This window comes from Narcine bancroftii, chromosome 1 (genome assembly GCF_036971445.1).
Source record: "Narcine bancroftii isolate sNarBan1 chromosome 1, sNarBan1.hap1, whole genome shotgun sequence".
NCBI classification, from domain to species: Eukaryota; Metazoa; Chordata; class Chondrichthyes; order Torpediniformes; family Narcinidae; genus Narcine; species Narcine bancroftii.
The window spans coordinates 30,454,309-30,478,784 of NC_091469.1; the positions used below are offsets into that span (position 1 = coordinate 30,454,309).

Here is a 24,476-nt window from a genome sequence, read left to right on the forward strand (position 1 = left end):
AATAATTCTGCCAGAGCCCCTGCAATTTCTGTGTTAGCCTCCCTCAAGGTCTGAGGATATATCTTGTCACACTCTTGGGATTTATCCATCCTTGCTTGGTTAAGACCCCTCTTTAATCTGTATAACTTTCCATGATCTCACTGCTTGTTCTCCTTACTTCCCTTGTCACTGTGTCAGTTTCCTGTGAGAATACTGATTCCATTTAAGATCTCCCCCCATCTCTTTTGGTGCCTTACATTCTGATCTTCAAGGGGATTAATTTTGTCCCTTATTATCCTTTTGCTCATAATATATCTGTAGAAACCCTTCGAATTTTCCTTCACATTGTCTGCTAAAGCAACCTCATGTCCTCATTTTTATGGGTTCACTTACATGCCAAATCGGTTTTTCAAGGGTTGACTTACACCCCGAATTGGCATGGAGCTCATTTTAAGGTCTCAAAAGTATATCTGGCATATAAATTGACACCTCTCCCCAATTTTTGAGAGATTTTTTAGGGTTTTATGACATACAATATTTAAGATTATGAGAGACTGAGATAAGGGTAATCTGTTTAAGGTGAATGGAGGAAAGTTTCGGGATTGTCAGAGGTAAGTTTTTTTACACAGTGAGTAGTGGGTGCCTGAAATGTATTGCTAGGGGTGGTGGTGGAGGCTGGTACGACAGGAACATTCAAAAGACTCTCAGATAGGCATGTGGATATAAGAAGAAATAGAGGCTTACAGCTGTGAGGTAGAGAGAAATTAGATTGTTGTAGAGTCGGCTGATGGCCCTGTACCAGACTGTAATGCTCTCTGCTCTATAAAAAGTGTTTGAAATGAGAAGGCATCATGAAGCACCACAGGTACTTCATGTACATTACATTTCTTTAAGCATTTAGTGGCGCACCAATGCCATTAAACTCAATGTGTGATCATGTTCTGTTTCAGATGTACATCACCAGCACGATAAAGACCAAAAGCAGCAGGTTAGCCAAACCTGTCTTGTGCTTGGGTGCTCTCTGCACTGCTTTCCTAACAGGACTGAACCGGGTGTCTGAATATCGCAATCATTGCTCTGATGTGATTGCGGGCTTTGTACTGGGTAGCACAGTAGCTTTGTTTTTGGTAAGTCCACCTTATAACACTAGAGCTATCATATGTATCAAATTAAAGATGCCTTTGCATGATGACAAAGTTAATGCTTGTTTCAAGGTACAAGAATTTATGATCAACTAGAACTATTTGGCATATTTAGTGGCCTGAAGTATTTCATACCAGAGTTACACTTCCATATCTGCTTCAGTCCCTGTTCTTCTGCGGAAGTGAGTGACTGACCTGAGCCTGACTACACACAGATTCATGCTGTATCATGCCAAATCCTCTTGAACACCAACCAGTTGTTATATGAGCTAACCTGGTGCTGCAGAAGGTGACTGATGATTCAATTCCCTCTCCAAAGTACAACATTCAGGTTGATGCTCCAAAGTCATGCTGAAGGGTGATGCACAGTTGGATATCCCCTTTTCTGCATGCGAATGTAAATTGAGGAATTCCCCATTGATCTCTTCCCTCCATCTCCTAAATGGATATAAAAGGCCAGAGTATCAAAACATTTCAGTTTTCCTCATTATTCTGGTCAATATATTGACCTCAGTCAATCTCACACAAGTGGTGTGTCTGGCCATCATCATTCTGCTCTTTGTGGGGCTGTGAGGTACCTTCAATGCAATTGCTATAGTTGTAACCATGCATCAGAAATCACTTTTGGACATCTTTAGACCATTGTGAGGTCACAACAAGTGCCACAGAAATGCAAGTAAATATTTTTTTTACAGACACAACAGGGGGCAGAGAGACTCTGCTCCAATGTAAGAATTGATGTTCTTGCCCTGCCAGCAGATGTGAAAATCGACAGCATTAGAATCCACATGAAAACCCACATTCAGATCACCATTAGGATTAATGGTCAGGAAGAGGTTAATTGGCCCATTAAGCCCTACCCACACTATCATGGTTCATCTTTCCACATCACATTTGTTTTCCCCACCTCCCCCATAGGCCTTCCCCTGTAGTCATCCTGGATAAGGATAAAAAGGCAGAGGAAAACCTTAAGGGTCAACAGGGTTAGTGCAACGCTGTTACAGCGGCAGCAATCAGGACCCAGTTTGAATCCTGTGCTATCTGTAAGAAGTTTGTATGTTCTTCCCAGGGGTTCTGGTTTCCTTCCACTGTTCCATGCATCCTGGGGTGGTCGGTTAATTGGCCCGTGGGCTGTAATGGCCTGTTACCATGCTATATGTCTACATAAATGAAATAAATAAAAACAATGGGACAAGTGCTCTGCAAAGTTCCTCTCCAACTTCTCAGACAATTGAAATCAGACCAGGTCATGGTATTCAGATGATAGAATGTCTGCCCCTCTCATGACAGCAATAAGAACGGTCAGCATCTACCATACTAGGGGCAAGTACTATCTCAGTAGTCAAATCAAAGATTGTCCCTAAAATTTTGTGTATTTTGATACTTGCATCAGTGAAAATTAAGCGCCAATCAACTAGGACTATTCTGCATTGACCTTTCACAATTGGTGTTATGGTGAAAATGGAAAAGTTTTGTTATCCTTGGCAATATCTCCTTTTTAATAAAGCTTCACTGTTAGCACAATCTTGCGTCAGTCCTTGAATTAGGAGGAGAGGCAGGATAAAGGCCAGGATGTGGGGGTCATCTGGCTGGTTCAGTTAGTCAAGGCAGAATGCTCAGGATCAGTGCAATCCATCTTTTTCCACCACATCAAATGCTCATTTCATTTGGATAAGTACCGGAGTTAGTCATCCCCATATTTAGTGGAAGATTAACTCTCTGTCTGTCTGTCTGTCTGTCTCTCTCTCAATAAAATGTCTCCATCATTTTAAATCAGAGAATAAAGGTTAGTCTGAAAGTGAAAGATGGCAGAGCTGTTGACTTTTAACTGTGTGTCTTTGAAACATTGTGGGCTTAGTGCGAAGTGGAATTTAACAACAGAATACAGTCTCCTTTACATGATATCTCACTCTCAACAGTCCATCACAGTTTCTCTCTCTCTGCATAGTTACTGGTACCTGGTACTGATGACCTCATTTTCAATATCTGTCTCTTTTCAGATCTTTCTCTCACCCATTGAGCTTTCTATTGCCTTATTCCACCCCTGACTACAGGAGGCTGTTTGTATTTAATCTTTCCTAAATAGTTATCTGAATGAACCCTTTATATTTAGATTGTCATATATTTAACTTTTATCTATAGGTTTCTCCCTATATTTAATCCTTTCTGTATAGGTACCTATCTGCATGTATGGGATACTCCCTGCATGGTTTTCTGTTTGTATTCAGGTATCTTGATATTGGCCTCTGTCTGTATCTAATCATATCTAACTAGTTATTTACCTCCACTGAACCAACTCCATAGAGATATCGTTCTGTATTCAACACTTTCTTTCCAGATATCTGTCTGTAACCTTCCCTAACTGCAATTAATCCACTTTATGCACATAATTCCCTGCATTTAATCATTTTTAGTTAAATATCAGTAGGTCAATAACCTTTTTTATATTTAGCAGTCTGTCATTATTATTCACCGTAAAGAATCTGTCGACATTTAATCCTTCCCTAAATAGGTAACTCTTTCTACTTAACCCTTTCTATGTAGGCTTCTCTCTGTAATAAGCCTTTTCTATCTAGATCTCAATCTATATTTAATTTTCCCTATTAAATCTTTTGGTTACATATATGGGTATCTGACTGTTTTATATCAGAATATAATATCACTGCTGTTTGGTAGAGTTGAGTCTGGGATTTTTGTGGGATGCAAGTCAGGTATAAAGAGGAGTATAGAACTGCTAGTTTAGAACCCCTGTCCTGATTGCTGGTGCAAGATGCATCCTCCCCAGTGAGCCATGTAAGCAGCCTGTTGTGTAAAGAATGGCACAATATTGCAGTAAAATTCTTATTTTCTTTTCAGTCATTTTATAAATGCCCTCATCATACAGGAGGACTGAGAACATGGCAGAAAGGGGTTGACCTTTGTCTCTTAAATAAAGACTGCTACATTTCATTGGGCTAGCAACTGGAAATTTACTTGGGACTGTGTTATTTTAGAGATTATTCCTGCTTGCTTTTACTCAAATCCCTCTACCAGCTGGCCTCGGATTGTTTCTTATTTGGGAAATCTCAAATTGTCAGAGAAGGCAACAAAATGTGTTCTTTCCCCATCGATTTCAAGTCAAGTCAAGCCACCTTTATTTATTGTTCATGCCATGCTCGCATGTAAAGATGTGATAGCATTTCTCCAGGATCATGAAGTATATTTATAAAAATAGACGTTAGAATAGAAGTTAACACAATGAAATCATTTAGTAATTTCATGTATTTTTAATATTTTATTTTAATTTTGTGGTCAAACAAGTATCAAGAATTAAACATTGCAAATGCACAAAATGAAATGAAAAGAAAATCAGTGATATAGGTTGTCCATATTTCTAAACAGCCCCATTGCTCCTCTCTCCCCTCCCCCCCCCCACCCACCCAGCAATATCCCAAGATAGAAAATAGAAAAGAAAAAAAAGAGAGTGAATAAAAGAGATAGAAACAAAAAAAGAGGAAAGAAAGAAAGAGGAACTGTTGTGATTCAGGATCCTTTTCAGGAGATCTAATTATTTTCTTGCCTGGATCTCAAATAAGGGAAAAAACAAGGTCGTAAAACTTAGGAATAGAATAAGTATGTTAAATATGCAACCCTGCATTGTGAAAATATGGCTGCCATACCTGCAAAAACATGTTAAACTTCTTTCTTAAATTGTTAGTAATTTTCTCCAGGGGAACACAGCTATGGATTTCCGCATTCCATCGGGCTATGTCCAAAGGGGAATCAGACTTCCAAATAACTGCAATAGACTTCCTGGCTGCCGCCAATGCAATTTTAAGAAATTTTAATTGGTACTTAGACAGCCTCATTTTACATTTTATGTCCACAATATTTTCTAGGAGAAACAATTCTGGACTTTGTGGCAATTGTTTCCCAATAATCTGGTCAAAAAAATTCTTAAATTTTCCCCAAAATGGTTTCACTTTAGAGTATGACCAGGTAGAAGGTAAAAAGGTTCCTGTTTCTTCCCCACATCTAAAACATATATCGGATATATTAGAATTTATTTTATGCAACTTCTGTGGGGTAAGATATAGCTGATGCAAAAAAATTGTACTGCACCAATCTATATCGTACATTAATTGTATTGGTCATGCAATCAAACCAATTCTTATCACCAATACTAATATTCAAGTCTGATTCCCATCTTTGTTTTGATTTTTATAACTCCCACTTATGAGTGTCCGATTGGAGTAAGGAATACATGAATGATATAAACTTCCATTTCAAATCAGAATCTTCATTTCACTGCACTCTGGTAACATCATGGTCGGTCCTAATTCATTTCTAAAAAAACCTCTTATTTGAAAGTTGAGGAAGACTTAACTAAATGGGTAATTCTTCTGATAACTTTGATCGAAAGAGTTAACTGTATTAAAATGAATATATTTCCACACATACAATACTTTTTCTCAGACTCTTCTAATACCATTACCTTAGAAATGTTTTAAAAATTTGAATATGTTAGTTAGGAAGTTTCTTTGGAAATACAAGTTAGCCAGATACTCCATGGGAAAATTAACTTGGAAATATCACATGGAACACCCACATTTTAAATATTATTATTGGGCGGCCTAGATGAAATTTGTCACTTCCTTCTTTCACAGAAGAGACAAGTCTTCATTGGTAGAAATTGAACTGCACAAAGTCAAAGAGAGAGTAGAAGAAAACCTTATATATATATATACATGGGATACTACATGTATTTCTGGTGGAAAGGACGTATCATTAATAAAGCATATTTTGGATATTTGGTATAAATTGAAAAACTTAATTGGGAAAAACTTAAAGGGAAAAATATCTCCAAAAATGCCCTTGACTCAAAATAGATTAATTCCTTTAACATTGGATAATACAATTCAACAGATATGATCCTGTAAAGGGATTAGATATGTGTAAGATTGCTATATGCAAGGGCAACTAATGTCACGTGAACAGTGATTTCATGTTGAGGGAAGACTGCACAGGATTCTGGGTATTTAGGGTAGCATATGATAAGCTTAGGCTGAGTAGTACTCTATTTTCAGAGGCTATGAGCCTCAAAGGATTTTGAAAGGAGAATAGGAAGCATATGCACACTGACTGAAGGAACATAGCTTGGCACCTTGGGTGAGAGAAAACAAGAAGTGGTTTGCCCATACCAGAAGTGTACTGTACCAAGTAAAGGACCTCACACCTAGTTCTTACCTACTTGTGCGAGGTGTGGGTTCCTGGGAATGCTTCACTCTCCCACCAAATCTTAAAGACATCCAGGTTAATTGGCCAGAATAAATTGCTCCTAGTGTGTAGGATATTGGTAGAATCTGAGGGAGAGTTGATAAGAATGTATGGAGAATAAAGTAGAAATTTTGTAGAATTAATATAATTGGATGCTTAATGGTTGGCATGGACTTATTTGCAGGCTTGCGTGATGGTTGACATAACTCTCCATTTTCATTGCCAGGGTATATGTGTTGTTCACAACTTTAAAGGGACACAGACCACATCCATTAAACAGAAGCCCAAGGATCCACATGGAGTGCCACTGATGACGTTCCCTCGGGTGGAGAGCCCACTCGAAACATTGAGTGCACAGGTGAGCCCCACTGATCATCTCCTCCTATTGCTAAACGTTTGAATTTCACACAGTAAATAAAAATGACCTGTGAGCCACTTGATTCATCCTATGTTATCCCTTCTTATCATGATTTAATATCTATGTGAGTCAACGATGGGCTGGGGAGATAGCACAGGTCCTCGCTCTTTTGGAAATGTCAGTGCAATGAAGTAATGAAATCCCAGTCAATCCAACTAAACATTAGTATCCATCTTCTTAAGCTGTTGCTCTACTATCCTGTGTTTTCTGCACTAACTAGAACTATGCACTCTCTATGCTGACAGTTATCTTGGGTGAGACTTGTACTTTTAATTTGCAACTTACTGTGGCTAACTGGACTTGGGCAAGGCAAGATTTGATACCCATTTCTAATTGTCTTCAAGAGGTAGTGGAAGAACCTCTGCCCTCTGTGTGATCAAATGGTTCCAGCATGCATAGTATGATTAAATAGCTTAATAAGCCATTTCTGTTAAAAGCTGCACTGTCTTGGATCTAGAATAACATATGATCCACACAGGGTAACGTTGGCAAAGTTTCTAATATATTGATGAATGTAATGGGTTTCAATGACAATCTGGAAGCTTTTGTGCACCACTACCGATGCGATTCCGAGTTTATTCCGGGATTGGAGCTCACTGGTTTCCTAGTCCTGTAATTTAATATCTGTATCCCTTGGTATATGTGGAAAAAATGATTACCCAGTACAGGCATGGCTGTAGAAGTTTTTCTTCTGTTTGTATGTGGTAAATGTCCTATGTTGAAACATACTTTAGAAATTGTTCCATTAACTTCAAAGGTCAATTGAAGATATTGGAACTTAATTTCAGAAGGGCACTTAATATGCAAATATTACTACATTGTGCATTTACCATATATTACAGAAGATGTATTTTTATGCTCTGAAACATGCAGAGTCTCCAGTCTGGCAGTGAAACTTGGTTTAATTGGTTATAGTATATTTATATGCTTTTTCAATGTTTATCCAATTGTTCTTTTTATTTCTCCTGGTATTACTCATTAATCTATTAATAAGATTTAGCTGAAGGTTCTAACAGTTAAAATATTTATGCCCTATTAATAAAACCCTTTGACTCTCTATTTGATGTAAAAAAAATGCCTTTTCTGATTAATTCAACTCTGCTAAGGTTTTATTGGGCTAAGTGATTCTTTTCAGAACTCTGAAGAAATTATCAATAAATATATTGATAAAAATCAATAGCTAGTGCCACTGACTGGAAAAAGAAAGGATGAGGAGAATTTATTATTGCAGAAAATTGTTATGACCTGAAATATGTTGCCAAAAGGGTGAAAGAAGCAAATTAACCAGTAATTTTTGAAATGAATCCAACAAATCCTTAAGGAAAAATTATTGTACTTTCTAAACAACTCACAATGGACACAGACTGTGCTGTATTATCTTTTGTGTTTCAAAATGCTTCCAAATAAAAAATTTAAAGGCTAAATTTGCAAGGTTACAAAACTCAAAAATAATCTTTGAATGAAATTCCTTTAAAAGGCATTTTGAATTTACAATGGTTACAGTGAACTTAATCCTTGGTGCTGTTTTGGGTCAGATTCTGGTGGTCTTTCAAAATGTTCCCTTAAAATGAAACTCCAGACTTTCCGTACGTATAGTATTGTGGGTGTTGTTTTGTTTATGATTATATACACAATACAATCTCATGCAACCATTAGAAAGCAAATAGATCTGCCAATACAAATTCATGAAAACTCAAAATGCTGAACACAGGTTAATAAGGGCTTGGGAAAATAAAGCTAAGCTTCATTTCTGAAGGAACAAAATTATAAACTTGAAAGGTATGTAAACTAGCATTGAACTTTGGACTGTGTCCAACATTGAGTACTGTATTCAATGTTGATCATTAATTGAGAAATGAAGAAGACAGTGATGCAAAGGTTCTATCCAAAATGAAACAATTCCACATGTAGAGCAAGTTAATTTTAAAATTATGAAAGTTATGATAAATAGAACATAGAACTTAGAACATTGCACCACAGAACATTGGCCCGTTGGTCCACGATTTTGTACCAACTTATATAAACCCACTCCACCATAATCTAGTCCTTCCCTACCTCACAAAAAAAATCCCTCTTTTTTTTTATATCCAAAAGCCTATCTAAAAATCTTTTGAATGACCCTATTGTACCCATCTCCACCACCACCCCCAACAATGCATTTCAGATACTCACCACTCTGTATAAAATACTTAGTTCGGACATCTCCCCTAAACTCTCCTCCACTTTCCTTTTTTTTTTGAAAATTTTATTTATAAACAATAATAAGTCATGCATTCAAAATACAATCCAGTACATATTTTATCCCACGAAACCACCACCCCCAATCCCTATCCCTTCCACGGCTCCCAACCCCCCTCTAAACTCCCCCAGAAAGTAAAAAGAAAGAAAAGAGAAAGGAGGAGATCTGCTGAAACATTACATTCAATTGTGTGTCATGGATTGGGACCACACCACCAATGTAGGGAAATAAAGTATTAACAATTTAATCACATCCATTCCATGTATGGGCTCCAAGTTTTAATAAAGAAAGGATAACTATTTCATAGATTATATGTTGTTTTCTCTGAAGGAATACATGATCTCATCTCCACATTGCCATCGTTGAATATTCAATTTAGTCTCATTTTTCCTTGTAACAGCCAAACATTTCCTAGCTACTGCTAAAGCTAGCCTTATAAAAACAATTTGCTTTAATATGACCCAATAAAAATATCATAGGATCAAGTGGAATTTAAATATAACCTCCAAAAATTCCTTGATTTTATTCCAAAAGGGCTTAACCATCTCACATAACCAAACCGAATGTGAAAAAGTACCCACTTCCTTATGTTATGAGCCCAAAAGACCCCAAAACCCAGCAGCAACAGACATTCACCAAGACAAGTGACTTTCAAAACAAAAGTTATTTTTAATCAAATTCAAACATGAAAATAGAATCAAACTTCAACTTAACTCTATTCTTATACTATACTCTTTTTTCTTTCTTTGGCTTGGCTTCGCGGACGAAGATTTATGGAGGGGGTAAAAAGTCCACGTCAGCTGCAGACTCGTTTGTGGCTGACAAGTCCGATGCGGGACAGGCAGACACGATTGCAGCGGTTGCAGGGGAAAATTGGTTGGTTGGGGATGGGTGTTGGGTTTTTCCTCCTTTGCCTTTTGTCAGTGAGGTGGGCTCTGCGGTCTTCTTCAAAGGAGGTTGCTGCCCGCCAAACTGTGAGGCGCCAAGATGCACGGTTTGAGGCGATATCAGCCCACTGGCGGTGGTCAATGTGGCAGGCACCAAGAGATTTCTTTAGGCAGTCCTTGTACCTTTTCTTTGGTGCACCTCTGTCACGGTGGCCAGTGGAGAGCTCGCCATATAACACGATCTTGGGAAGGCGATGGTCCTCCATTCTGGAGACGTGACCCATCCAGCGCAGCTGGATCTTCAGCAGCGTGGACTCGATGCTGTCGACCTCTGCCATCTCGAGTACTTCGACGTTAGGGATGTAAGCGCTCCAATGGATGTTGAGGATGGGGCGGAGACAATGCTGGTGGAAGCGTTCTAGGAGCCGTAGGTGGTGCCGGTAGAGGACCCATGATTCGGAGCCGAACAGGAGTGTGGGTATGACAACGGCTCTGTATACGCTTATCTTTGTGAGGTTTTTCAGTTGGTTGTTTTTCCAGACTCTTTTGTGTAGTCTTCCAAAGGCGCTATTTGCCTTGGCGAGTCTGTTGTCTATCTCATTGTCGATCCTTGCATCTGATGAAATGGTGCAGCCGAGATAGGTAAACTGGTTGACCGTTTTGAGTTTTGTGTGCCCGATGGAGATGTGGGGGGGCTGGTAATCATGGTGGGGAGCTGGCTGATGGAGGACCTCAGTTTTCTTCAGGCTGACTTCCAGGCCAAACATTTTGGCAGTTTCCGCAAAGCAGGACGTCAAGCGCTGAAGAGCTGGCTCTGAATGGGCAACTAAAGCGGCATCGTCTGCAAAGAGTAGTTCACGGACAAGTTTCTCTTGTGTCTTGGTGTGAGCTTGCAGGCGCCTCAGATTGAAGAGACTGCCATCCGTGCGGTACCGGATGTAAACAGCGTCTTCATTGTTGGGGTCTTTCATGGCTTGGTTCAGCATCATGCTGAAGAAGATTGAAAAGAGGGTTGGTGCCAGAACACAGCCTTGCTTCACGCCATTGTTAATGGAGAAGGGTTCAGAGAGCTCATTGCTGTATCTGACCCGACCTTGTTGGTTTTACTCTATACTTGGTAGTACTCTATACTAATACAAATTACCCCCTTCTAATTCTAAGTGCACGTGTATGTAATGTGTGTAAATTCAAGAAAATTTCTTTGGTCACAGTTCAATCTCACTTCTCCTTCTTCCAAGTTCTCTGGTGGCAGGCAATCACCATACTGTGCACATAATTTAACATGTATAAAGTTCACCATGCTTGGTGCTTGAAAGGTAAATGTTTACCGCTCAGGAAGTTTCTTGTAGGGTTTGCAGAGAGAGCTATTTGTTGCTCCAGGATTTCCACAACTAAGGTACTACCACTAGTCACCTCAGGGTCTCGCTGATGAAACTTGCCCTATCAGGGTCTTCTAGATGGTAACCTCTTTCTTCAAGCTACCACAGAGTTCCATTCCTTCTTCTATTTCAAGAGAAACATCAAACAGATAGCACTTCCAGCCATCTACTGCTCTGGAACTTGCTTTCATCAGTTTCAAACAGTTTTCCTTGGATTGCACTTTTCAGTTACTTGTCAGTATCCCACACACTGACTGACTGACTGAGCTGTTAACTCAACTGTCTCTCTTTTCTAACTGAAACTCCAAAGAGAGCATATGACTTATGTCTTGCAAAACCCCCATCTTCTCCAGCAAACAACAGGAGTTCTTTCTTCTGCTCCCATCTGTTGTTAGATAAGCAAAATCCAGGAGTGAACTTTCTATGAGCACTTTGCAGAAAGGCTACTCCAGCAACACAATGGTCAAGCATTTTATGACGTCAGTTCAATTAACACCTACTTTTGAAAGGTGCTTACATTCTCCAGAGATCCTGCAATGTGCATTCTTCTGTCTTTCAAATAAGATCTGTTTTAAAATGTGTGAACGTATGTGACCTACTCTAAATCTTATAAATTCTCCCCAAATATGAATATTGTTACACTTATGACATCTAAAACAGGAATCTGAAGTAACATATTTAAATTTCTTTAATTTCTCTGGAGTCAAGTATAATTGGTGAATAAAATTATAATGAACTAATCTATATCTTACGTTTACTATTTGAGTCATGCTGTCCTCACATATCGACATCCAATCGTCTGGAGAAACAGATATTTCCAAATCTTTTCCCCATTTCACTATAGTTTTATCGACATCTAGTTTAGGCATTTTAGTCTACAATAAGGTATATATATCCGATATAAAACCTTTATTACCACCATTGGTAAGCAAACTCTCAAATTTAGATCTTCTAGGAAGCCTCAAATTTCATCAAAATTATCTAACAATAGAACTTTAACTTGATAATAAGTAGAAAGAATACTCGAAGATATTTCATATTTCTCTTTCCTTCTTTGAAAAGAAATAAAATAACTCGCCTCATAACAATCTTCTACCAGTTTAATTCCTCTTTGTTCCTATAACTTCAGAAGCTGATTATTAACAGTAAAGGGAAAAAAGTTTATTTTGGAACAAATATGTTTTGGTCGAAAATTTCCCTTGAGTATCTATTGTTTCAACTTCACTTTCCTTTAACAGATATCCTTTAGTATTGGCTACTGTTGCCCTGGGAAAAAAGGCCTGTCCATTCTATTGTAGCCCCTCATAATCTCACATCTCATCCTTTGTTGTTCTGCTAACCTCGCTTCATAAGATTTTCCAATCCAGGCAACATCCTGTTAAAGCTCCTTTTCATCCTTTCCAAAGCTTCTATATCATTCATGTAATGAGGTGACCAGAACTGAATGCAATAATCCAAGTGTGGTCTAACCAGAGTTTTATAGAGCTGCAACATTACCTCAGGGCTTTTGAACTCAATCCCTCAACTAACGAAGGCCAACATGCCATCTGTCTTTATTTTAACCACCTTATCAACTTGTAAGGCAAACTTGAGGGATCTCTGGAGCTGGACACCAAGTTCATTCTGTACCTCCACACTGTTAAGAATCCTGCCATTTAACCTTGTAGACTGCCTCAAGTTCAACCTTCCAATGGGCATCACTTCACACTTATCTGGATTGAACTCCATCTGCCACTTCTCTGCCCAACATGGGGAATGCCTTTCCATTTGTGCTAAAATATGCATTTTCATTAAAGCTGAAAAAATATACAAAGAATCATGAAGGACTTTCTTCACCTAGAGAAATGTGAGAATGGAAACTTTGCTCCAAGGATTGGCTGAATTCTGAGATGTATTTAAGTAGAGCATAATATCTAATGAGAGTAAAGGGCCATGCAAATAGGTTTAAATGGAGATTGATGGGAAGAGGCCAAAGTGTAACAAAAATGGAGCCACAGAGCAAAAAGCTTGCTGGAGAAAGGCTTTCTTCGGCCAGTTTCTGAGGCCCTGCTGGTACCTGCACATTGGGACACGTGGATGGAGTAGAAGGAGCCCCTCCTATAAAGCTACTAGAAATCTTTGGCAACAGTGCTACTATCTAAACTGTTAATTCCTTTCAATGCCCTGCATATTCAGAAGCCATTAAAAACTATTAAAATTAAATTGACTATAATGATATAAACTATTAACTAAAAAAAACCATTTTAAATACTTCTGTTGTTTATAATGTGACAACAAACACTAGTAATTTTGAAACCTGTAACTTGTTATTCTTCCTCATAGTCGTATATCCTCCTATGCAGAACTACTGGTAAAATTCGGCAAAATTGGCACCAGAGTGAATAACTGCTTGATTTCCCTCTCTTTGGACTTTACTAACCTTTAGTGAATGTGCATGCTCCTAACCAAGTGTTAAAATAAGCATTTTCAGACTCATTATGTTTGGAGCATATTCTCAAGGGCATGGCAATTATGATGTCACCATTTTGGTCTGTTGATAACTTTAATATGGGATCCATTTCTCTAGTGAAATCCAGAAATTAATCTTACCAACACACTATGGATAATTTCCAAGAAATAATTTACCTACCAGTTTCCACGTCTTCGGGACATGGGAGAAAACCAGAGTACCTGGGTAATCCCACATAGAAAGCAGTAGAAATCAGGGTTAAGCCTGTAAGCCATGAGGCGGCAGCTGTACTGGTTGCACCAATTGTGCTGATCTGTCAGTGGTTAGAATGGATCACGTGCAGACGATTCATATGCATACAATCTCCCTCTTGCATTTGTCTGAAAAAAATAATCCCACTTTTAATGGGAGAACTTGCTGTAATTTTGGCTTATTGCACTCTGAATAGACTATTTTCAGGCTGAATTGACTTTTCTTCGGAATTGACTACTTATCAGTCTCATCTCCAACTCTGAGGCTGAGGCTGTTTGTTAGGGTTTATTTAATAATTGGAATGCACTCAAGGATGAGCGACAGATATTGATTTTGTCAATGATGCAGGATCCTATGAATGAATTTTTTTTGAAGTTATTTATCTAATAAACAAAAATGTTGCTCGAAAGACTGATCAGGTCAACCATCATCTATGGAGAGTAAAGCAAATTAAGATCTGTTCATTTTTGTTAGACTGGAAGAAGTAGGGGTTTAAGATGTCAGGAACATTGGGGGAGGGGGAGAAAAGAATAAAAAGGATAGATTGAGATGGAGGAAGGCAGCAGAGGTTAAAAGGTGGGTGAAAGCAAAGGTAATGATAGTGGGATCAGTGAAGAATTAAAAGATGGGTCAGGAAGAAGTGGAAATGGAAATGCAGAATCATTATTTGAAACTTCTGAACTCAGGATGGAGTGTAGAAGGTTGCAATATGTCTCGTGGTTTAATATGAGCTTTGCGTGAGTAGAGTAAGAGACCAAAGCCAAGAGGTCAGAATGGAGGTGACAAGTCACCAATGATTGGATCTTGAATCACACTTGTGGATTCAGCGGCGTTATTCCACAAAGCAGTCAGTGAATCGGTACTTGGTTTCTGGAAGTAGAGGAGACTGCACTGTGAGCGGCGAACAGAGGGAACTAAATTGAAGGAAGTGTGAATAAATCACTGTTTTACGGTATTTTTCTTTTGTAACACTGATCTTACAACATGGCTCTTCTTCCCTTTATGCCGGCATGACAGCAAGGTGGGAGACATCGGCAGCCCCCCCGAGAGGGGGTGTTTCGTCCCAGGGTCATTTTCCAGGACCAGCCAGATACCCAAGTCAACAGGAGGTATACACTTAATAATCACCCAAGGATGTAGCTCAGTTCGAGCTCAAGGGTTTAGAAGTCTGGTGTTGTATGAGGTTATGTTCGGAGTGTCTGGCTCTGCTGCTTCTGGGCTGATGGTCTTCTTGTGTCCCATGTAAATTTGGCAATGTGTAATCTGTGTTTGCATCTTCTAGCTAGACCTTTGTGTTTACAGTCATGTTGCTTGGTTTTCTTTATGAACCTTCACCCTGAACCATTGGCCAGGCCTAGTCATAGTTTAATTGCTACCACCCAAGTGGGCACAGTCATAGAACTGATCTTGATGATGGGCACTCCAGACTCTGCATTTTTCTTCTTTTGACTTGCGTCACTTTGTTAAATGTTGTCCTATTTATTTAGGCTCTGATGCAATTTATTTTATCAAACAGAATGATTTAAGGTAGGAAGGGTAAGTCTTGCCATGTCAGGCATGGTTCAATGGTAAGTAATCCCTTGTCCAGGTCAGAAGGCTGTTCTGTTAGATCAAATATACCACCTGAGACTTGAACTTCAATAGATAAGCTAGCAATCCAGTGCGATTATGAGGGAGTATTTGATGGGTTGTTTTGGATGTGATGTTAACTTATGGTGATTTTGATGGAGATAAAACCTTCAGTGGCGCTCAACTAATGACTACCTGCTAAACACAATCTGTTGGGAGATACTCCGTGGGTCCATATAACCATATAACCATTTACGGAGTGGAAACAGGCCATGTTGGCCTTTCAAGTCCGCACCGGTTCACTGATTTTGTGCGCCCTCTTCAGTCATTGGTGATTTTAAGTGTAGTGTATCTTTGAGAATTTTAACATCTATCCATAGGTACTCTGTACTTTGGATGTGAAATCTCATATTAAAATATTCAAAAACATTGGCTGTGTGGGAGAAGCCAGTGAGTTGGAGAAAATGATTATGGATCTTTTGAACTGAAACCCTTTATGGAGACTGATTAAATATAGTTGAGAAGTCAATGCAAGGAGGATATGGTAGGAAGGGCCCTCATATGAGATGGTGAACCAGATAGTGGCAATTTCAGCTAATGTGTTCCCTCTCTCTCTTTATCTGTATTCCTTCTGCTCTTCCCTTCCCTCTTGATTTGTTTGCTTTCCAACCAATTCCACAGACACCATCCATTCTCACCCCATTCCTCTTTAGCTCTATTTCCCACCACCTCCATATTGCTACTAGATTCTTCCATTCCCCCCCGCCCCCCCCCATCACATTTACTCACCATGTTCAAACTGGGCTCCCTGTATACCACCAGTCCACCTTCTTACAAGAGTCCAGCAGCCTTTGTCTTCTAATCACCAACTCCACTCTTTTTCCTCCACTCTCTCTTACCTCTCTCTCCCCCTTTGGCTGGCTTCTGCCATCTACTGTCTGACACGTCTCGCCTCTTACCTGGTCTAACAATCCCACTTGGGGTCCCCGTCCCAAACCTCTCCCCTCCCACCTGTCCTCTTCACACTGACTTCTCGACGACATTTAATCCAATTCGATGAAGGGTTTTAGCCCAAAATGTCCACCATTTTTTTCTCTCACTGCTGCTGCTTGGCCTAGCTGAGTTCCTCAAGTAGATTGTATTTGACTTTAGACTCTAGCATCTGCAGTCTCCTGTGTGTCTCCAGTTTACTGACAAGCTAAATTTGTTGCCCTTTCTGGGAGCTTCCTGTGTTATTATTTCATGCTACATTTGTGGCAAGGAAGATTACTTCCACTAATAAAGTACTTAATTGGCTGCAAGTACTTTGGAATGTCCAGAAAGAGCCGTGGTAGAGACGGGAGCTACTTTATTGAATTATAAAGTCATTCTCACAGATTGAAAGTGTGATACATTTGCATTTACAATGCTTAAAATGGTTAAAGGAACTGGAAGGTGGTCAGAGATGAACTATTCCTCCAGGTAGCAGAATATAGGGAAGAAGGAATAAAATTAAAATGGGAGCCAAGCCATTCAGAGGAAAGCCAGGAAATATTTCACCACACTTCACAAAGTTCAAATGCATTGTTCCAGTATATGCATGGCATCAGATACAATCCTTTATTGTGCAGGCCAAGTAGAATTTCTAATTACTGGTAATTGTAAACTGTACAGTCTCTCTCTCTCTCTCTCTCCAATAAGATGCTGAGGCTAATGGAACTGACATTTAGAGGTGTGGATGTGATGCCTTTCTTCAATTTATCACAATGTTGGTGAATTAGGGGTCATCCAGACTGTTTATAACTGGACAGTTGTGGAAAAGGCCCTCTCCAAGTGTTTTTAAAAAATAAGCCGTGCAAGAATAATCCTGCTTCCATCCCACACACTCTTGCTCAAGACACAGTGGGGCAGCTGTGTGCTGTCCATTTAAACAGCACTAAAACCGAGCTCACATGGGGGAACCTGAAGCCCAAAGCACATGACACATTGATAGTGGAAGATACATTGAAGCAGTAGGAGACTAATGTGGAGTGTCAGCACCAGTGTTAACCAATAGGAGTTGAATGGCCTGTTTCTGTGCTTTACTTCTAAAATTTTTAAACTTTATTTATTGATTGGTGAAGATTTAATTGCTAAATTCGTTTGGAATTGGAAAAAAAAAAGCAGCTTTAACCTACACAGAAAAGTGCAGGTCCAGTATGATTAACTTGGCAAACATTCTGTGTTTCACTTTAGTCCACAATTTAACTACATCCAAAAGTAAAGGGTGAATACACTCTCTTTCTAAGACCTATGCATGATGATCTTGGGTCATTTCAATATAGACCCAGTTAGCACAAGACTCTCGTACAAGGCTCTTTGCAAACTTTAGCAGGAGTGGTGTGTGTCCCCCCCCCCCCCCCCCCCCACCCCACCAACCCCGCTCTCCCTGAACTAGAGCTTAACATTGGTGCATAGAGGAAGGGACCTTCAATGTGTTGAGACATGCTAAACTTTTCCACCGTGTTTGAACACACTGGGTCCCTAAAAGATACCTTGATTAGCATAAATATACACCAACATTTATATCAAAGCATGGGTTAAGACAGGTAAGTCACATCATTGTGTTCGCTATCTTTTTAATCTTGCTTTCCTCTATTTGAGGCAGGGCTTTCTTTCTGTTTCAGGTGATTAGATCGCAGAGGTGATTCGCAGGGGTGCTTTCATCTCCCAGTGAAAACGAGGGGGGCGCGTGAGTGTGCATGCAAATGCCATCTTGCCTGGGGCCTGATGACATTTCACCCTGGCCTCCATTATGTTCTGTCTGTCCCTGGGAGCATGTGGCAGGAAGTGCTACCAGTTGAAAATCCTCCTTTGGCAGTTTGCCCATTCTTGGGCCATGCTGATTGCAGTTCTTTTTTCTATCCTAATTACAAGTGGCTCGCACTGCCCCAAAACAGAAATATCTACACCCTTCATGGTAGCACCTGCTGCATTAATAGTTTGAGAAACCAATCAATTTACACCAGTTAAATAAATATATCTTGGGTCCCAATGGCGTGCCCTCCTTTTTTTATGGCCCACTCAATTCCTGTTCCTTGTTTGGTTTGCATATTGGGCAGAATAAGTATTACAAGGAACAATGCAAGGATCACCATCCCCAGCACTCCTTTCCCCACACCCACCCTTTCCAATGTCCAGCACCACTGGAATGAACTTCAAGTTCAGAGGCCTTAGCCACCCTGGAGCAATAAAGGTAGGGTGCCCATGAATGTGCCATACAGATTAATAGCAGACTTGGTTGGGCATCACTGACAACCTTGACCGTATTTTCAGTTTGACCCTATCCTAAAGCCTTGTGAAGTCAAGAAGTCTGAAACAGGTCTTGAAACCCTTCACTAAGGGTCCATGGGAAAATAAATTATCATACTGTGTAAAATCAGCTACTGACTAACTTGTGTGCTATTGCTCAATCCCAATCTCAGCCACTGGGATCCTTCTGATCTTTGCTTTATGCCATGGTTATCTTCCTGTTTTTCTTCATTTTTTGATTGACAGCTGAGGGAACAGCGCAGAATGACTAATGCCAGTTTCTATCGAAGCCAATCCTGACTGTACAGTAGCAGGCATTCACAATTGGTCCTGTCAAAATTCTTTGACTGCTCTCCTTCCTTCTCCTGATATCCAATGGATTGTTATGGCTGTAGTCAAAGCTGCAAGGCTCCTACATCTTCCACCTTTCTGAAATGCTGTTAGTTCTGTAACCACCAGAAAATACATGATGGGCTGAATGGTCTCCTGTAAGATTTCCGGCATTATCATTCAGACACACGAATTGGCTAATTTTTGGTATTAAAAAAAAGTCTTCTGAATTTGTTGCTGAAAACATCTATCTGTGAATAACCCCTGTGGTTTACCATTGGCTGGAAACTCCACATTTCATTGCAATCTGTTCATGTCTGTAAGGTCCAGGCAAACTTATTGTATTTTCCATATTGTTCAATGGCTCAGCTTGTACATTTCTTGGGGGAGAATTTTACCATTTGCCACTAGTGGTGACTGTGTGAGCTGGGAAAGCTGCTAGCTGTATCCACGTCCTCTACCATTGATTCCACTGCAGCCAGAGTAGAATGCAACCTGTGGCTGCTACTCACACCTTTGCCATTATGATCAGAAATGGATTTTCTTCCTCACAATTTATACAGCTGAAGCAGTACTGAGGATATTGTGTAATCGTCCTTGAGACATTTTGTTTTCGCTGTGAGTAAATGTAACAACCTTGTTTGGAAATTCCTTTGGAAAATGTGGGCCTTGATTCCGTCTTTCTAACACATGAAATGTCTGTCATGCTGTTTTTTGTTTGTGTAGATAACCCTTTTACACCAACAACTCTCTCCCCTTTCACAGGATATTTGTTGCAATGTTCATCTGTCCAGTACAAGTGTTATTCTTCAATACATGCACACTGCAAATATTATGCCAGTAGTCAAGATTGCATACTCAGTATGTTGCGCTGCGATGAAGTGGTTTGCCCAGCAATTCTATTGGATTAATGTTGTAAAATAATAGAACTTTTTTTAATCTATGTTCTCAGCTTCACCGATAGCAATCTCGCCTCTTGACTCAGAAGGTCTTTGTTCAAGTACCACACCAAAGGTTTGAGTCAAACCTTACGATGCCTTTGTTGCACTTTTGGAAGTGTGATGATTAATACACAGCAGCTAATTAAGGCCTTTCCTACTTTCAGATGCAAGGAAAAGATCCCCTTCACTCTTCTGATGAATAGCATGTGTATTTTTCCCATTGTATTTATCTCACAATTATAATCACTAAAAAAAAGATAATCTGCCTTTTATCATGTTGCCTGTTGAGGGAGCTTGTAGTGCACAAAATGATTTCCGACCAGTTTCATTGCTTCATTTCAAAGCATACTTCCTGGGCTGTAAAGTCCTTTGAACATGTGAAGGACACTGTCTGAAGGACAATTTTCCTTTTAACTGAAAACCATATGAGAGAAAAGTGTTTGCAGTGTGCATATATTGTTTGACCTAAATTAAATTTCATTGCTTCATCAGCTGAAATGCTCATGAATCCCTTTTCTTTCTGTCCTCTTGCAGAACCACTCTGCGTCAATAACAGAAGTAACCTGAAGAGAAGTCCTTCCTCCTCCCTTACAAAAACACACAAATTGGTACTTTTTTTATAATGCCTGTTCAATTGTGGAAAGTGCAACTCAAGAACATGTTTAGTTAGAATGGGTTGTTTTGTACATTTTGTATGACAAAGTGTTGTAGCATACCTTGATCTTATAGCCTGTTTCAGTACCTTTCTCTTTCAGAATTAAAGCATTTGATGTAAACATTTCTAATTTCTTATGTACATTCAAGTTGTGTTATGTGGTCTTTGTACAATAAAGTAGTCTGGTTTATATGTACTTTATCTTGTGAAGTGTTTGGTGTGTTTTGTTAACACAAAAAGTCTTTGAATCCATTTCCAGCTTGATAATTCTATAGGACTTCACCCGATTGTAACTCCCACTCCACTGTTCAAAGGGATTTTCATGATTTTTACTCTGCGTGCAATCAATTCCAAGTTAAGTTTGCATGTTATTTGGAGAGGAGATTGGAAATGATGGTGTTCCCCTGCCCCTTCAAAACTCCCATGATGCCGTCAAGAGGACAGATTCAGGAGATGTTGTCAAAGAAGCTTTGCAGAGAACCTTAATGGTGTTACAATGGTGCAATTTGCAGATCTATTGTCTTGAGTGTGAGTAACCCAGATTCAAGTTAAACTCTCCCTGAGACTGCATAGGTTTCCTCTAGATGCTCCAGCTTCCAGATCCTAAAGACATGTGGATTGCTTGATTAATTGGCACTGTAAGTCACTCCTAGTCTGTAGAATCTGAAGCAAATTGATGGAAATGTGGGGAGAATGCAAAATAATGGGCTTTGTAGAATTTGTGTTAATGAATGATGGTCAGTATGGACTCAATGGGCTGAAAGGCCTGTTTCCAAGCTATGATTCTACATCTGCTGTGGGGAAAACCGCTACAAACAGTATTATAATAATGAACAGATAATTAGTAGGGAATTTTGTTGTTTAGATTCAAGAGGCAAGATTCCTTTATTGTCATGTAATAGTACAGAACATGTCATATTACACAAAATTGCCTTCTGAGTCGTCATTGCCTGGGGCACCTTATCGTAAGAGAGAAAGAGAAGCAAAAGAGAGTCTCTTCTGAGTAATGTTCCCTCTAATTTTCAGCTGTCAGTTTGTGCAAAAATCTTACATTGTGCAAATTTTTTTCCTGTGACAAAAGTATGTGTACACTGAATGCTTGTGCAAATGTAAGCTTGAAGTTGTTTCAAGATTATTTTGGCACAACCTATCTCTAATGGCTAATAAAACTGTAATGGCAGGTTTTAATATAATACAAGTATGATTGCATTTTACAAAGTAATTTATTTAGTTGACAGTTTACTCTATCCTTTGAACTGAGCAACTTGCCTTTTGTGCGCACATGAATTTCCTTTGTGCGCTGATTGCAAAAGGTGTGCACATGCACACAGCTTAGAGAGAGCAGTGCTTCAGAGTCACTGAGAGTCTCCGGTCGCAGCCTCTGCAGCCACACAGACTCCTCATCAATTCATTGGCAACCTAAACTCCAGATCTAAACCTCTGTCACAATCAGGAAGCCTTCATCACCTGAGGCCTTAAAGGAACGCTTCTTGCCTTCAGCATGCTCTGCAATCCTGCTTTCCATATCTGGTTCCCATGAGTCAGTTATCAGCAGTCCGCGTAGGTCGAAACAACACCACGAGCCCTGAGGGTCTGCTGACCACAAGTCGATTGGAGCCCAAAGCCTGTGCTGGTCCTTCAGCCGCTGAGCTCCTCGCTGGTCCATTGCCATGGTCACTGTCTCTTCTGCTTCACCTTCTGAATGGGGGAGGGTGGGCGGGGGATGTTCTCGCAGTTTTTGTTGCCCTGAGCCAGTCTGCTGCTCTGCTGCTTCGCAGAGTGTGCAACCCCTCATGGCCACTCCCAAGCACAGGCACCACCATCTTGGACACAAATCCCGTGGATGCAGGATTTTAAAATAAAACACCAGTGCAGTTTAAAGCCTATATGCAACCATCAGCATTAGGACAGGGTGGATAAACCCTTCAGAGAAGTTCTGTGTCTCCACTCTCCGCCCTCGGGTTTGCACCTGTGGCAGCACTGCTGTTGCCCCAACTCTGGTAGCTTGGTGTGATGGTTAGAGTGAGGGATTGAGAGCAAATGGTTGTTCTATCCTTGTTGAAACCTTTTCACACAACTGGTTATCCAGATCCTCAATGGACAGAGACTGAGCTTAGCATGAATCAAGTATTTTGTTCAGAGAGGGCAAAAGGTTGAGGGATGCATCGAATAGAGAATCTTTCTCTGTGAAGCTAATTGTCCCCCCACACAGAGGAAACCATTTGGACAAGGGCAAGATGAACGTAAAGTTGAAGAACCTCACATCATATTCCTCCTGAGCAGCCTTAAACTTAAAGACGTGAACATCGATGTTTCTAACTTTAGATAGCCCCTCTCCAACCTGATCCACTCTTTCTATCTCTTCTTTACCTGCTCCTGTACTTGTCTTTTTTTCTTGCTTGAACCTTTCTTACTGCCTTCCCTTCTTAGTGGTTTATCCCTTTAAATGTCTCTCCAACACCCCCTCCACATCATCCATCCTATACCCCATCAACTCTGGGCTGCTACCACACCTTACCTCTTTCACTTTTTAAAAATCCTAGTCTTGAGAAAAGTTAAAACCTGAAAAGTTAACTGACCATAAATACTATCTGATGTGCTCAGTTCCTCCAACAACTCTTTGTCTGCTCAAGTCAAGGGCAATATTGGGTACACATCTGCCTCTGTTGCCTGGAGATGCATGCATGACGACTTATCAGATGCATTCAATCTTTGAGCCCCAAAAGAAATTGGAAATGGCAACGCTGCCTGATTCCAGACTTGATGGGGAAGCTATCTGTTTCCCATATATTGATTTGAACTGCACAACTGATGTGTGTAGAGCAATTGGATCCAAAGCCAGATGCCCTTTGGAGAGCATGTCCATCATTTACGTCTGTGATATCCTGTTATTCTAATCTGAACTGACAAGGCAAATATCTACCTTTATGTCCTGCATGTTTTCTTTAGCAGTATAAGGCTGTCAAAGATTTTTCTGCTGGGCATAGAATGTTTGGTCCTGGGGAATCACCTATCTGAAAACAGATTTGATCTAATTGGTAATAACCATGTGCAGAAACTTGAATCCACATTTGAAGAACATAGAACTTTACAGCACAGCACAGGCCCTTCAGCTCATGATGTTGTCCCAACCTATGTAAACTTATTCTACAACTAATCGTTCCCTACCTCTCACCGATAACCCTCTATTTTACTTACATCCATGTACCTATCTGAGTCCTTTAAATATCCCGATTGTACCAGCCTCCAACACTAACCTTGTCAATCCATTCCAGGCACTCACCACTCTGTCTAAAAAAAGCTTACAACTGACATCTCCCTAAACTTTCTTCCACTCACTTTAAACAGAAGTCCTCTGGTATTTGCTATTGTCACCTCAGGAAAGGGTGCTGGCTGTCCATCCCATCTAAGCCCCTCATAATCTTATGTACCTTTACAAAATTATCTTTCAACCTTCATCGCTCCAAAGAGAAAACCCTGAGCTTCGTCAATCTTGCTTTTAAGACAAAATTGTAGTAAATCCCTGCTGCATCCTCTCTGAAGCATCAACATCCTTCCAGGAATTATACCGTAGTTCGCCAATTATTGCTGTTCGTCCTTTCCCCGCCCCCCCCCCCTGCTGCTTGTAAATGAGGGTAATGATGTCCTTCCTCAGAAATGCTGACCTCCTGCCAGCTAGCAGTATAATGTTGTAAACTTCCACCATGTCT

The 24,476-nt window shown here is 40.0% G+C and overlaps 1 protein-coding gene and 1 long non-coding RNA gene across 8 annotated transcripts in view; one reads left to right on the plus strand and one right to left on the minus strand.

The window, feature by feature from the left end:
* The window catches only part of plppr1 (phospholipid phosphatase related 1), a 100,108-nt gene extending 79,146 nt beyond the window's left edge, over positions 1 to 20,962 (plus strand). For 4 of the 7 annotated variants that reach the window (XM_069923505.1, XM_069923457.1, XM_069923478.1 and 1 more), the window contains 4 exons: positions 930 to 1,106; positions 6,604 to 6,735; positions 15,023 to 15,110; positions 20,646 to 20,962. In XM_069923505.1, the coding sequence (XP_069779606.1) occupies positions 930 to 1,106; positions 6,604 to 6,735; positions 15,023 to 15,110; positions 20,646 to 20,734 (486 nt within the window). In that variant the 3' untranslated portion in view covers positions 20,735 to 20,962. Of the gene's footprint in view, positions 1 to 929; positions 1,107 to 6,603; positions 6,736 to 15,018; positions 15,111 to 20,645 lie in introns of all 7 variants that reach the window. The other 3 variants (XM_069923486.1, XM_069923499.1, XM_069923491.1) reach the window with 3 other exon arrangements.
* Positions 1,184 to 1,720, minus strand: LOC138764695 (uncharacterized). Its single transcript, XR_011358286.1, has 2 exons — positions 1,648 to 1,720; positions 1,184 to 1,559 (listed from the first exon to the last, which is right to left on the minus strand). It is a non-coding gene; the product is annotated as an uncharacterized lncRNA (long non-coding RNA).
* Positions 20,963 to 24,476: the final 3,514 nt, after the last annotated feature.